Raw genomic sequence first — 15,143 nt, 5'->3', positions numbered from 1 at the left:
GCTTGGTCCATAAATGCCTCCATATGTCTGGCCGCAAGTACCTTACAGATCTGCTAAGAGTATTAGAAACCAGCTAAGGCTCTAAGGGCCTCAACACAATAGCTGTTACTGGAGACTGCAGCACTGGCTAAATTGGCCTGCACGAGGAAAAGTCGCCTTTTCTTGCTGTGGCCCCAAGAGGTGGAACATTATTCCCCAGGATCTTTGGAAGGCAAGAAATGACCTGAGATTCTGAAACCAGTTGAGAGTGTGGTTCAGTCAGCAAGAACTGGATTAGGAGGGTATTGTGCACTAGCATCACTCACTGCTACCGATGGCAGATCTCACTGATACTAAGGTGGCAATTCTGCTGCGAGCTGCTTTCTACATCATTGGGGATAGGGGCTAAACAAGAAAGGAGCTGATGCTTTTATCAATGGGCGACGGCTAATTAGTGTTTCAGTATTGTTCCTGATCATCTGTACATCTGCCGTACTGATTTGTTGAAATAACATCGTACACTGCCTCGGGCTTACGGCATAATGGAGGGTTATCAAATAATAAATCAACTGGGACTGGCAACAGCTTTAAAAAAAAAAAAAGTAAAACCAAAACAACCCCCCCACCTCCCCCCAATGAACTCACAGCCCCAAAATAAGCGCTTGCCCCAGTCCTAGAAGTGTGGGAGCAGGAATGGTAGCTGGTTCTGGCCACCCAGCTCATTTTATTTGGACAAGCAGCGGAACACGACTGGATCCGCGCTGCGCGGAATATACCCGGCTAAAGTCAAAGGCCGGACTTCCGGCACCACCAGACTGACCCTGGACAGCACCGAATGCGGTCGCTAAGCCCCACCACCCCCCTCTTTTTTTTTTTCATCCGGAGGAATTCCGTGCAGGGTAATGGGTTACTCGGACAGAAAGCAAATGGCACAATGGGGGGGGGGGGGGGGAAGACGGGACCATTTTTGAAAGCAGAGATTTGTTGGAGCCGCCTCTCCAGGTTAGCTGGAAAGGCCTTCTGTATACGCACATCCTTGTATCTGATTCTGCTGGCTTGGTTTTGAGCGCAGCAACACCGCTGAACCCTATCTCCTGAGCTCCTCTTCTTTGCTTTTTCCCTGCTTGGCAGAGTCTACAAGATAATCCCTGTCCCTAGCAGTACTTACGCAATACAGCAGAGGACTCTGACACCGGAAGGCTAATTAGAAAGGAAGAGACTTCCTGTTTCAAGGTGCAAATCTTCTGTAATGAAAAAAGGAAGCCAGGAAAGTAGGAGACTGAAAGGGGGATTTGAGGGGAAATGCTTTTTTATTATTATTATTATTGTGCGTGTTCAGCATGGTCCCTCTAACCAGATGCAAACTGCAGCACCCGCGTCCGTCAGCAAGGCGGACAAAGACCTGAGAAGTACGTCAGCCGGGGAAACAATGACTTTGCGGGGACTGTACCTCGTTACCACATTGCTCACTCAGTTTTGCTCTTGCTTTAACCTAAGGTCAGATGGAAGCGCTTCAGCTCCCAGCCAAGGAGCCCTTAAGGCTAAAGTTACAAAAAAAACCAAACAAACAAACCACCACAGTGCCTGACAAATGGCTGGCTAGTCACTCCTGACAGCTCTATATCTGCAGAGGGCCGCCAGGTTAAAAGCTAAGGCCTGTAACTGTCTAAACAGTCTCCACTGCCATCACCGGGGTTGTATGTGAGATAAATGAGAAGACGGCAGAGAAAAGAGGCAGGCTGAAAATGCGATCGGCAAAGCTTGGAGGGTCAAAGAGCCATAGGGAGCTAGGTGGACGGGGTTCAAGGCAATCTCTCCTTAGGAAAGCCATACAGAAGCAAAGGACCAAAATGATCCAGTCTTCCTATCCATATTTGGGTTTGGTTTTTTTTTTAAAAGGTAAATGGGTTTTTAACACACAGAGAAGGGTCCTTCGAATAGGCCCTCGCCTATTAATACTCTTCCCTTTGGGGGAAAAGGGGTGAAGTCAGTGGGGTGAGGGCTGGCTGACTCAGGTATGTTGTAGCTTTACCCTACTTACTTTCAGGCTGATACAGTACAGTTAACCCGCGTTTGGACGCGCGTTTGACGCGCTAGCTTTACCCCTTATTCAGTAAGGGGTCGAAAACGCGCGACCAACCCCCCCCCGAAACTAATAGCGCCCACAACATGCAAATGCATGCTGATGGCCCTATTAGTTATTCCCGCGCGATTCAGTAAGTAAAATGTGCAGCCAAGCCGCACATTTTACTTTCAGAAATTAGCATCTACCCAAAGGTAGGCGTTAATTTCTGCCGGCACCGGGAAAGTGCACAGAAAAGCAGTAAAAAAAAAAAAAAATTTTTAAATCAGCCCGCGGCTTGAAAACCAGACGCTCAATTTTGCCGGCGTCCGGTTTCCGAGCCCTTGGCTGTCAGCGGGCTCGAGAACCGACGCTGGCAAAATTGAGCATCGGCTGTCAAACTCGCTGACAGCCGCCACTCCTGTCAAAAAAGAGGCGCTAGGGACGCACTAGCGTCCCTAGCGCCTCTTTTTACCGTGGGCCCTCATTTGAATACTAAGTCGCGCGCACAGGAGAGTGGCCTGTGCGTTCGCCCACTCTCCCGCGACTTTTACTGTATCAGCCTGTTTGTATCTGGTTACCGTTGGTTCCTGGCTAGCAAACCTGTGGCTACCAAGCACTTGCAGGCCTGTAAGTGTGTGTGCATTTGGGGGGGGAGGGGCTGACAATAGCCGCCAATCACTTTTAAACACTAAATGCCTAACGTTCCTCGCACGGTGATTTAGAGCAAAGGGCAGCAGAAAAACAAAGATCCAGCATGGTTTCCCCGGGCAGTCGTCCCGAACAGGCTCGCTATCTCAAGAGCTACGGGCACATATAAGGGCACCCCTAACCTGTCCTGCGCCATCCCTGCTCACATTCTTCACGAGGACCCCCCCCCCCCCCCGGACCTTGTGAAGAACGTGAGCAGGGATGGTGCAGGACAGGTCCTGCTGAAGGTCGGAATTCCTCACGCCATCAGGTATCACATCGCACGGCAGCTAAAACCCTAGCACAATGGGAATGGGCCAAATGACCGCAAGCCCCGCCCCCCGCCATGGCCTATGGAGCCAGCTGCTCCAAGCCTTCCAGGGGACCCCTTCTCTCCAGACAACATGACAGTGACACGCAGCCACGGGGACACAGGGAACCAAGCCCCGGGGTCCTTCTCAAATGAGAGAGCGTGCCTCGAGGGGGGGGGGGGTTTATCCCAGAGGCTGACTGAAGGACTGTGCAGACTTGACAGGAACTCCCATTTCACTTTCATGACCTTTTTCAGAGCGCTCTTCCTAGTATAAAAATCCAACGATGCATAAGAAATTCAGAAAACGTATGTACAAATCAGGACACGCGTCATCTGCAGATCTTTCCCGCTGTTCTGTGACAGGTTTGCCGTGGTACGATACCACTTAATAAAGATGGTACAGCGTGGATGTACAGTAATAAGTGAAAACTAAACTCTGTAAAATCAGATGTTATAGCTTAGGAAATCAGATTGTTCCTATGTGTGTCCTCCTGTGATGGTACAGAGAAAATATCATTGTGGCTTAGGGGTCAAAACAGGTGCCAGATTACCACTAGAATCCCAGAGTTCTGCTGCAGTTAGAATTTTTTTTCCTAGTTACAGCAAGCACAAGCAATTTGTCCAATGTTTGCTCAAGCAATCCATGCAACAATAATGTTTAGACTAGATCAGTGCTGCGCAACCTTTTTTTTTCTGTCGGGACGCGCCTAAACAGATGATGCTCACGTGTGACACAAACACACGAGAGTCACGGGCCTAAATGTAAACAGACTCAGCATCCACAGGAACCCCCTCCCCCCTCCAACAATGGGTGCAGAGCACAACTAGGACCCTGCCCCATACAACTCGCCATACAAAAAGATATTCTAATTCTGGTGTCATCTCAGTAACAGCAGCTCCTACCACCAGGCGCTTTGTAAAATATAAAACCTGAAAAAAAAAAAAAAAATCCACTCAGCACATGTGTAGCAAACCTGCCATCCCACAGCAGCACTAACTCTGAGGGCTCAAACAGCAATGGCCCTACCTATGAAAAGACAGCAGTGCAGCACCAGTGCACGTTATATTGAGAAAACACAACAAACAGTGAGACAAATGCCTGCCTGCTAGTAAAACACCTCACACCTCTGTCACACACACACACAGAACCGACCTTCACCTAATACAGAATAAAAGACCACAAGTTACAAACATGGAGACAAAACCCCAAAAAGCCACTCTGCAAGCAGTGCAAGAAACTGGGGAACTAGAAACAGAAATGTATTTATCTACACTAAGCAAAGTACAAAGACTGAAGAAATGCACATTCCCAAAACTGATATTTTGTGTCCCCCTCCATGCCCCCACCATTCTCACACTGGCATGGCAGCCCCCACCCCCCACAAAATGGAGAGCATCAGCAGTATTACATTCAGGCCAGCGGAGAAACACAAAAGTTGGGGTTCTGTCAGGCCCAGAAGAGCAGGCGTTGATAATAACTTGCTCTGATCTGGGTAAAGGAGGAAACGGCCATCCACACGGCCGGAAAGAGGATTTTCTCCTGTTTTTGTTGTAATGAACAGTGATCAATTCCCAAAAACATTTTTAAAAAATTCTGAAAATAAAGAGCTGGGTATATTTTCATGGAGATATTTAAATAAATGTGGAAAAAAGTGTATGTGTACATATACCCATCATATGTTTTTAAATGTGCGCACATATACATATATACGGTAAATACAAATATACATACACACTTGTTTCCTTCAAATATGTGCTTAAATATCTCCATGAAAAACAGAAGCTCCCTGTTACTGGTTTTATCCAATTTCACAATCCTTTGTTTTTCACACCACATTTGGTTGCGATGCCATCAACGGGATTTCCATGTCCGCAGAGGATAAGCCCTGGTTTCTTGATTAAGTGAATGACACACACAGAGAAGGCACGGGAAGAAAGTAAAACCACGTGCAACACAGTCACTGTTTGCACAAGAACTCCCTGTGCCCCAGCCCATCTCTCTCCATGCCCAAACCTGTCACAAAGTAGTTTGCTCACCAGCAGGCCTCGCGCCTTCACTGCTGGAACCATCGTCAGCTATCCCATGCGTCATCCTCCCATCCCTGTGTATTTGGTTCGTCACAAGGACCGTAAGCCCTTTGGGGTTTTGGTGTTACAACTCTCTCTCTCCTTTTGTGGTCTCATTTCTCCTCCCACTGTCACGTGGTTTTTTTTTCTCCCTTAGAACAACCAGGACCTCTGTGTATCTTTATCATCTAAGGAGAGAATGCAGGGGGGCTCACACTCATCAACATACTGCAGCTTATATCTGAACCTTTAACCCAGAAGCTACCACCCAGGGTCTCTAGCGGTGAAGGCATAGGAGCCTACTCCTCTAGCCGAGCTAGTAGATGATCCCTAGAAGTCTTGTGATCTAGTTGCTCCCAGCTACCCTCATCGTATAAGATACTTACCAGGCTATCCAGTCCCCCGCCCAGAAGATCCACAGCTCCCATTTGCATGGAGGATACCTGAGGCACATTTCCTGGGGGGCCCAGGTCAAGGTTCAGGAGGTCACCCAGGAGGTCACCCTGGGAAGGAATAACCTGTGGCTGCTCCAGGGGTGCGGAAGAAGGTGGCCCGATTGGGCTGTCTCCAGTGTCAACGCTGAGAGGAAAAGTAAACAAACATATTAAAAGTGATTTGTTTGGGTAAATATTTTTTTTTCCCTATAGTCATAGCCATTCTGGTGTCCCCAGCAGAGGGCTGATGGAAGTCCTGAAAAGGCCTGGGCAGACTACGATCATTTGAAGGGCCTTTATTTGCCAGTGCGTGTATTTCTACGCGAGACACCTTGCAAGGGCTGAGCCATTAAAAGTGAAAGGCCTATATTAAGAAAAACTTTCCAACAACAGACAGATTAGTTCAATGTATAGTAACTAGGAGGAAGCTGAGGCCATGGCCATGCTCTGGATTGCTTAAAAAATGCTATATCCCCCCCCCAACTCCCAAGCCCCTCCTGATCACTTCCCTTTCTGCACAGGCAGGTGGGTGTGACATGTCCCTGTCCTCCATACACATGCCCCAGCATACTCAACGGGGAGCGATTTCTGGCAGCTTACCTCCCTTGTTGGATGGGCAGATGTTTGCGGTGTATTCCATGGCTGCCCTCCACGAAGGCATTGGGAGGTTTATGGTAAACAGAAGCCAGGGATCCAATGTGGCAGATCAGCTCATCCAGCAGGGTAGGCTCAATCAGATCAGTCTCCTCAGAAATCAGGGGCTTCTCAGACAGCACCACCTCTTTGGCAGTCACGGGGTCTGTGGAAAGAAGGCGCCAGTAGATATATCCACGGTCCCGAAGGTCAGGGTTATCCGAATCCTAAAACCAAACATCGCGTGAGTCGCCACTAGAAAGAGTCTAAGCATCTTATATTTTAATCATCTACTACAATCTTTCAATTGTTTAAAGCCTCCACAAACTCACAAAAATGTAATCAGGCCCCAGTGGCTCCCATACTAGCTTGGGCAGCAGAAGTGATGTTCTACCTGCCTATTGAAGCTTAAAGGGAAATGGAATTTAATCCACTACATCAACAGCGTTTGGCACAGAGACCAGTGTCTCTTCAGGGAGTGCCCATACCTGGAGTAACAGGGAACTGAACTATGGTGCATTGGCAAAGCTGTGTAGATATCCAGTTTTACAACTGCTAGAGATCCAAACAGGTGTAATTTGGCACAGTTGCATGGTTGAAGCCTGCACTGCATATATCCCTACAGAGCCAGTGGCGTAAGTCAACTTTCATGCACCACCAGTACAAGATCACTTACAGAGAGAAAAGCACAATCTTTTAGCTTGGCCTGATTATTAGCGTTTTGCAGTTTTGCAAATACCATGAGGCACTCGTTAACATTTACCTCAAGCACTTCCCCCACACAGCCTCTGTCCTCACTCCTTTCCACTCCGTTCTCCCCGCATCCATGCATAACTCAGCCTTTCCTCTGGGCTTTTTTTTTAATCCCAATTTTGTGTACATTCCCCCTCCATAGATGGTATTGTCCAGGTAACACACATACCTTGACTGACCAGGACAACTGGAAGAAAGTCTCCTCTGAGACTATCTGCACTGCTATGACTTCAATCAACAATAACCGCTATCTGCCCATGGCGTGTGACTCTGGTTAACCAGCCAGCCTCAGATTCTCATATTATTTTATATCCCAAGTGCTGAAGCTAAGCCCAAATACCTTAAAATGAAGCCCATTTTTTTAGCCCATTATGGTTCTTTTCATGGTGTAATTTTATCAGGTGTCAGATTGTATCATCAAAGTGGAAACTGAGCTATAAAACCAGACTTGCATCCTTATCCTTGCAAAAGGTGCCGGTGTGTCTCATCTATACATTAGACAAGCCCTTGATTTCATATCAGACATAAAAGATAGCACCGTCCGTAGCATAATGTGGCCCCATTACAGACTTCCCACTGCATAGTCACCAACCCTATGAATACTGGACAAGTATCTTGAGAACAGAGGTTCTGTGGTCCAGAGGATGTAAATGTGCGCCAGGTTTTATCAACATGTTCCCTTTTTCTTTCTTGCCTTCAGAAGTACCCAACTACTAGGACAGCTGTCCTACACGATGCTCCTGCTTTGGAGGAAAAGCTCAGCAGATATCCAAATTATAAACAGCGTGGTTAAGCAGTGCCTAGCTCTCCCCAACTCTGGGGCTGTGAATCCCATTTAAGGTCCTTTCCAGCCCAAGGCAGAGTTAGAGCCCTAGACCTCTTGCCTGGGAGTACAGAATGCTATCAGGCTGGCTTTTTCATCCTCTCTACTACTTTTTCTACCAACCTGCTAAGGCTTTGTAACTTGTTTGGCAGAAGCAGTGCTAGGAACCAGCGAGCAGTACCCTGACTCATTCAGGAAGAAAGGGCACAACACAGTGGGGCTTGGTTACCGAATGTTTCTCCTCCACAGCACCAATTTGTATTAAAAGCTGGGAGCCTGGAGAAACACTGGGTGATGTTAAATGTTTTTTTTCAGTCTACAACAACAAAGCAATCTTATTTTCTAACTGATTTAATTATTGATTTTATTTTAAATTCAAACACACACTCTTTTTCCATTTTAAAGGTTAAGCCAACATGTTATTGTTGGAAGCTATAGCTCCGTTTGGAGGGACAGATGTTCTGTTCCATTTCCTTATCTTCTCATTTGCGGTGTTCCTTCTGAACCTTCAGCTGGCAACAGCACAGGCAAGAGCCAGACAGGCAGAAGGAAAGCACGACAGTGGTTAGAGATAGCCTTCATTTCATACTGCAGCTGGGGACCTCCCTCATTGCACCCTGGAGGGCTCAAGATTTTATTCACACAAAAATGGCAGGCAAATAAGCTTCTGGCCCCAGAAGCTAGCATGTTGTACCAGGCCAAGCAGATGTCACAGCCAACCGGGAAAAAGGTGACAAGTGGTACAGACCAGCTGCCTTCTGATGAATCCTACTTCTAGGATCCAAAATATTAAGTGCAATTACTGCAAAAAAAGTGTTCTGTTCCCATTAAATATTTGTCTGTGTCAAAAGAGCATGCTCCATCAACATGCAAATTCTACAAGCACACTCTTGGCCCAATATCCTCCAGAAACATGTAAATTCCAATCTAAGGGCTCTTCATGACTCGTGTTTGGAAACATTAAAAGCAAGGAGAGCTGCTTGTGAAAGAGGCATGACCCATGCGTTTGCAAGGAAGTTGTTCGACGTCTCTGAACGTGGTCACCAAACAACTGCTTCATGGATAGGAAAATTGGTTATCTGCTAATTTTCATTCCTGTAGTACCATAGATCAGTCCAGACTCCTGGGTTTACGTATCCCTGCCAGCAGATGGAGACGGAGAAAGTTTCCCAGACACTGCTACATAATCACATATGCCCCCTGTTGTCCTATACATAAGCATAAAAAACAATAAAAAAAATACTATTTTTCAAAAACTTTCAAAAATTTCATAACCAGTCTGTATTCCATGCCAAGAAAATCTGTATTCCAAACCAAGAAAATCAGATGAGTGGATGACTCTCTACCTCTACAGACTGGGCGGGTTTTGGATTGATCTGTTGTTCTACAGGAACAAAAATTAGCAGGTAAGAATCAAATTTTCCTTTCCCTGTTCGTACCCAGATCAGTCCAGACTCCTGGGATGTACCAAAGCTCTCTACTTAGGGTGGGACCTGGAGAGTCCCGCTCACAAAACACTTCTGCCAAAAAGACCAGGACTCCGGAACCCCCACATCCAAGTGATAGTACCTTGCAAAAGCATGCAGTGACTTCCAAGTCACCGCTCTGCAAATTTCCTGCGGCGAAACCAGTTGAGCCTCTGTCCACAAGGCTGCCTGAGAACGTGTAGAGTGGCTTCTCAAACTCTCAGGAACCGGACAACCTCTAGTTATGTATGTTGACCCAATAGGCTAATATTGCGCGGTGGCTCAAGGAGGCTGAGAACCTCTCTTCGAACCGCTCCACAAAAAGAGGTGATCTGACCTCCTGAAATAGTTAGTCACTTTTGAGATACCTCAACAAAGCTCTGCATACATCCAAAAGCTTAAGCTACCTTGTATGGGGTGTGGAAGAATTCATCCCAGGAAAGGCCGGAAGCTCCACAGACTGATTCACAAGAAACACAGATACCACCTTAGGCAAAAATGAGGGTACTGTCCATAAGGACATCCCCGAGTCCAAAATCTGCAAGAATGGATCATGGCAAGATAAAGCCTGCAACTCGGAGATTCTCCTAGCTGAACAAATGGCCACTAGAAAAACGACCTTAAGGGTCAAATCTTTAAGCGTCGCTCTCCGAAGAGATTCAAAAGGAGCCTCATACAAACCTCTGAGGATGCAATTAAGATTCCAGGATGGACAATCTCTCCTAACTGGAGGGTGCAAATTCTTAGCCCCCCAAAGAAACCAAATCACATCTGGATGAGAAGATGGTAGAGAATGCAGCCCGCTACTTTGCCTCATAGGCAACCAAGAGCAGCTGAACCATAAGAGTTGAAAGCCAAACCCTTGACCAAATCCTCCTGAAGAAAGGACAAGAAATGAGCGATTGTAAATTGCAGTGTGCACTCCGTTCATGATATACCAGAACTCAAAAAACTTCCAGACTATTACATATGAAAGAGAAGACGACGTTCGCTTAGCTTGAAGAGTAGCAATAACAGCTCAGGGTACCCCCTGCGTCAATTGCCGCCTCTCAAAAGCCATGCCGCTAGACAAAAGTGAGCAGCCTGGTCTGAAAATATGGGGCCCTGCCAAAGAAGTGCAGTTAAATGGTCAAAGCGTATCAGACTGTCCATGGCCAAGTTGACTAGATCTGCGAACCACGGTTAACGAGGCCACTCCAGAGCCAATAACACTATGTTTCCCCGAATGTCTCTCTATCCATTGCAACTCCTTGCCTACTAGTGGCCATGGAGGAAAAACATGAAGCAGAACATTCCGAGGCCAAGGCAGTACTAGAGAATCAATGCCCTCTGGTCTGACAAACTGAGCCGCTTTTGAATAGAGGTGCGTCACCATTAGATCCATATGGGGACAGCCCCACCTTTTGCGGATGAGCTGCATCGCTGCCTCGGACAGCTCCCACTCCCCTGGATCTATTAACCTGCAACTTAGAAAATCCGCTTGAACGTTTCCCACTCCTGCGACGTGCGCTGCTGCCATCTGTTCCAGATGTTTCTCTGTCCAAAGAATCAACTCTTGAGCCTCTTGGGCCACTGCTAGACTCTTGGTTCCTCCCTGTGGTTTGATGTAGGCTACCGTTGTTGCATTGTCCGATAGGACCCTCACTGACCAACCTCGCACCAGCGGCAGAAAAGCAAGTAAAGCTAAACAAACTGCCTTGGTCTCTAAGCGATTGATAGACCAGGAAGCCTCTGTCACAGACCAACTTTCCTGAGTAGACTGCTGCTGAAATACCGTCCCCCATCCAAAAAGACTGGATCAGTAGTAATAATCACTCAATCCTGAGCCTCCATCTCCATGCCATGAAGCAGATTGGACAGTTGTAACCACCAAGACAAGCTGTCCCTTCACCTTCCTTGAGCGGCAAGTGGAGATGGAACTCCTCCAAGAGCGGGCTCCATTGAGATAACAGCTCTCTATAAAGGCCTCATATACTTAAAAACCCACAGGATCAACTCTAGGTTTGAAGCCATGGAGCCCAGAACCTGCAAATAATCCCAGACCCTGGGAGCCAAAAACCCCAAAAATGGCCGAATTTGTCCCTGCTTTTTAAAAACATGCTTCTCCGTGAGAAACACCTTGCCCTCCTGAGTGTCGAACTGAGCTCCTAGATACTCCAGGGACTATAACGGCACTAGATGACTCTTTGCCATGTTCAGCCAGCCAAGTAATTCGAGTATACTGACAATCTTCTGCACTGATTGGCGACAAAGGTCCTCAGACTTCGCTCTGCAAGCCAGTCCTCCAGAGAGAGATGCATCAGCCGCCACCACCACCACAACCTTGGTGAACGTGCGAGGTGCCGCCGCCAAACCGAAGGGAAAAGCCTGAAACTGAAAATGCTGACCCAAAACCATAAACTGAGAAATCGATGATCTGGCTGAATACGTGCAGATACGCCTCAGTGAGATCCAGCACTGCAAGAAATTCCCCTTTGTGCACTGCTGCTATCACCAACCTCAAGGTCTCCAACTGGAAATGCGGAACCTGGAGCGCTGCATTTACTCTCTTTAAGTCCAGAACTGGAAAAAAGGTGCCTTCTTTCTTCGGAACTACAAAGTAAATGGAATACCTTCCTTCATCTCGCTGGTCCCTGGGGACCGGAACTACCGCCCCCTAAGCTTCACAACTGGTCTAGCATCTCCCGCACCACTAATTGCTTGCTTACGGAACCGCAGGGGAAACAAACAAATCGGGCCAAGCATATTCTAAAGCATAGTCACTTCCTATTACATTGAGGACCCACTGATGCTGGGTAATCTTGACCCACTCCCCGTAAAGCCGCACTAAGCAACCTAACATAAAAGGAACACAGAGTGGACCAGCTTCGCCTCATTGTGAGGACTTAGGCCCAGCTGCAGTCCCGCCTATGGCTGCCCTGAAGGGTCTTAGACTCCCACGAAAGAACTGACCCCAGGATTGGCCCTGGAGAGATGACTGCTTCTGTGGACATGCAGCTCCCTTCGATGAGCGAGACCTCCTACTATCCCAAAAACGAAACAGAGCCTGAAAAAATCTCTTGCCCTTAGACATCCTCCGGCAACCTGTATAACTTATTCTCACCCAGATCCTTCATCAACTGCTCCTGGTCCTCACCAAATAACAGTCGGCCTTTGAAGGCCAGAGACCCCAACTGAGACTTGGACAACTCATTTGCCGACCAGTTCCGCGATCTCCTGGCTGAAACTGCAGATGCCATAACTCGCAATGAAGTCCTGACCAGGTCATACAAAGCATCTGCTATGTATGCCACCATCGCCTCCAACCGGTCAGCCTTGCTAGTTTCTTCACCAGAATTTGACTGACCACCCTGAAGCTGCTGCATCCAACGCAGATAAGCCCTCTGCATAAAACTGGAGCAAACTGCTGCCTGTAAACTCAGAGTTGACACTTCATAAATCCTTTTGAGGTGAACTTCCAACTTTCGACCCCGAACATCCTTCAAAGCCGCGGACTCTGCAACCGGGATAGTCGTCTTTTTGGTAACAGCCGACACTGCTGCATCCTCTTTAGGAAGGGAAAAGAGATCCAGGGTCTGTTTGGGCAAAAGATAAAGCTTTGCCAATGCCCTCCCGACTCTCAACCCGGCATCAGGAGCAGACCACTCCCAATCCACCAACTTTCTCAAGGATTTATGAAGAGAAGACTCTTGCCAAACCAAAGTCCATCCAGGACCAGATCTGCCCCCTCCATTTCAGAGTCCTCCTGCGGAACCTTCACTCCCAGTTCCTCAAGAACGTGAGGTATCAACAGATCTAACCCTCTTTCCGAAAAAGACGGGCCACCTTAGGGTCATCACCCTCGGAAACCAGGATCTCCTCCGGATCATTCTCCAGATCTGTACTGCCTGGATCAACCGCTGTATCGTGTGAGGGAGGAACCCCCGGAGCCCATTCTGAGTCCTCCAACTCCTCACCAGTTGGATCAGAGTTCAACAACTGATGAATGAGAGATGGCCGCTTCCACGGATGACCTTGTCTGGAACCCACATCCAGACCCTCAGAAAGTCAGGTCCGGGTCCCCAGACCTGCAACATTTGCCTCCTGCTGAGCTAAATAGGCCTCAAGCAGAAGCAAAACAAAATCTGCTGAAAAGGGCCTGGCAGCACCAGCCACCGGAATAGAGGACCCCACAACAGGCAGAATGGGTTCATAAGCCCCATCTACTCCCCTCCCTGCTCCTCTTTGGGATTCAAACAAATCGGGGAAAGCCTCGGGAGAAAATCTCCCCTGCCCCAGATGGCATGACCTGGGCCTCATAGGTACTCAAAATGGCCGCCGTTCCCGCGCTGACAGAGGATCCCCGGCATGCAGGAGCAGTAGCCGCAAGCGATAACCTTCTTTTTTTTGCAGGCCCCGGGCCCTTGGACAGCCCTTCTCCCCTGACGAGCAGAGCAAAGGCCAAAGCAATTCAGGCGCAGCAAACAGAGCTGTGCCCATACTGCCCCGGCAGGAAAATAAAACCTCTCAATGCGCCTGAACCCACTGACAAAACAAGCAACATGGCGAACTCACCACAAGATCCCCGGCTGCTCATACAATAAAGGCAGGAAGCCATCTGTTCAACACCTCTGATCTCATGAGCAAGCCCTATTTTTATTTATTTATTTTTTAAATAAATGTTACCAGACCTACCTACAAGGATGGAACACAGAGCAGCTACAAGCCAAATTCAAAAAATGGCAAAAAACACAAAAAAGATAAACTACTACCCTGAGCCTGCCGCCTCCTCAGCAGCCTTGTGAAGGGGAGGGATCTGGACCACCAGATTTATATCTCCACGGAAAGGAGGAGCTAGCGTACAAAAGGGTCACCAACCCCTAGCTCGCCCACCTCGACCAGACAGGGAAGGATTCACTAAAATCCAAACAAACCCTGGGAGGAAGCCTCAAAAGATCAAACCAGTCTCCTGACTGCAGAACTGCAAAGTTTTGCACCCTCTACCATCTACTGGAGACAGAGAAATACTAAGGAACTGCAGGTGGCACACATGATTATGTAGCAGTGTCAGTAAAACTTTCTCCGTCTCCATCTGCTTGCAAGGAGGCATAAACCCAGGAGTCTGGACTGATTTGGGTACGTATAGAGAATGGAATTTACAGGTCTGTGAAGGATGCTGGGTCACAATTGCATCCACCCTAGTTTTCAACAGGGAGAGCTGCTCCTAGAATTTGCACATTTCTGGAAGACACTTTTTTTTTTTTGAAGCAGACAAGTATTTAATGCGAACAGAACACAAATGCATTTGTTTAATAATTTCTGCAATTGTACATTTTTTGTTTAGAAAAATCCAAACATTTTAAAAGAAGGGGGGGGGGGTAAAGGATTAACATGGCTACTGAAACTCTGGTACAACATACAGATCAATACCAGTCTGAAATCCAGGCCGCCAGATGTGAAAGTGTATAGGAAAAACAGGGACAGGTAGTAAAGATCAGTTTCTTCATCTGAAGTCTAATAATCTCTCCTTGCATCCTTCTAGCGTTGACGCACACGGTACCCCCGCAATTACTACCACTCTTCACTTCTACAGCATTACTCAATGTTTGCCATGCTGTACAAAAACATATAAAAGACAGTGCCTGCTCAGCAGAGCTAACAATCTATAAAACAAACATACAGAGCAGACGAAACTTGGGGAATTTCGCTTAAGAAAATGGTTACAATCAAGAAGGCTGGGAGAGCAGGATAATCAGAGATGAAGGTTTAAAAGCAGCCTCAAGAAGGTGGTGATTTCAGACTGGATTTGAATAAGGCAATCCGTGCCAATCTTTCCCCCACCCCTCCCCCTTCCCAGTTTCTTTTCTATCTCAGCCTTTCCAGCCAGAAAGGCTGCTTCAAGCGGCTTATACGGCGCACGCAGCTTAACTTTTCCTTCTCCTCG

General features: G+C 47.6%; 1 protein-coding gene across 2 annotated transcripts in view; it reads right to left on the bottom strand.

Annotated features, from left to right (window-relative positions):
* AP2B1 (adaptor related protein complex 2 subunit beta 1) overlaps nt 1-15,143 on the bottom strand; it is a 340,179-nt gene that overhangs the window by 125,896 nt on the left and 199,140 nt on the right. For both annotated transcript variants that reach the window (XM_029612743.1, XM_029612744.1), the window contains exons 13-14: nt 6,146-6,405; nt 5,498-5,690 (exon numbers count right to left, since the gene is read on the bottom strand). In XM_029612743.1, the coding sequence (XP_029468603.1) occupies nt 5,498-5,690; nt 6,146-6,405 (453 nt within the window). The remainder of the gene's footprint in view (nt 1-5,497; nt 5,691-6,145; nt 6,406-15,143) is intronic.

Source organism: Rhinatrema bivittatum, chromosome 8 (genome assembly GCF_901001135.1).
Source record: "Rhinatrema bivittatum chromosome 8, aRhiBiv1.1, whole genome shotgun sequence".
In the NCBI taxonomy this organism is placed as follows: domain Eukaryota; kingdom Metazoa; phylum Chordata; class Amphibia; order Gymnophiona; family Rhinatrematidae; genus Rhinatrema; species Rhinatrema bivittatum.
Note: the sequence above shows the minus strand (reverse complement) of the source record. Positions and strands in the feature narration are given on the sequence as shown.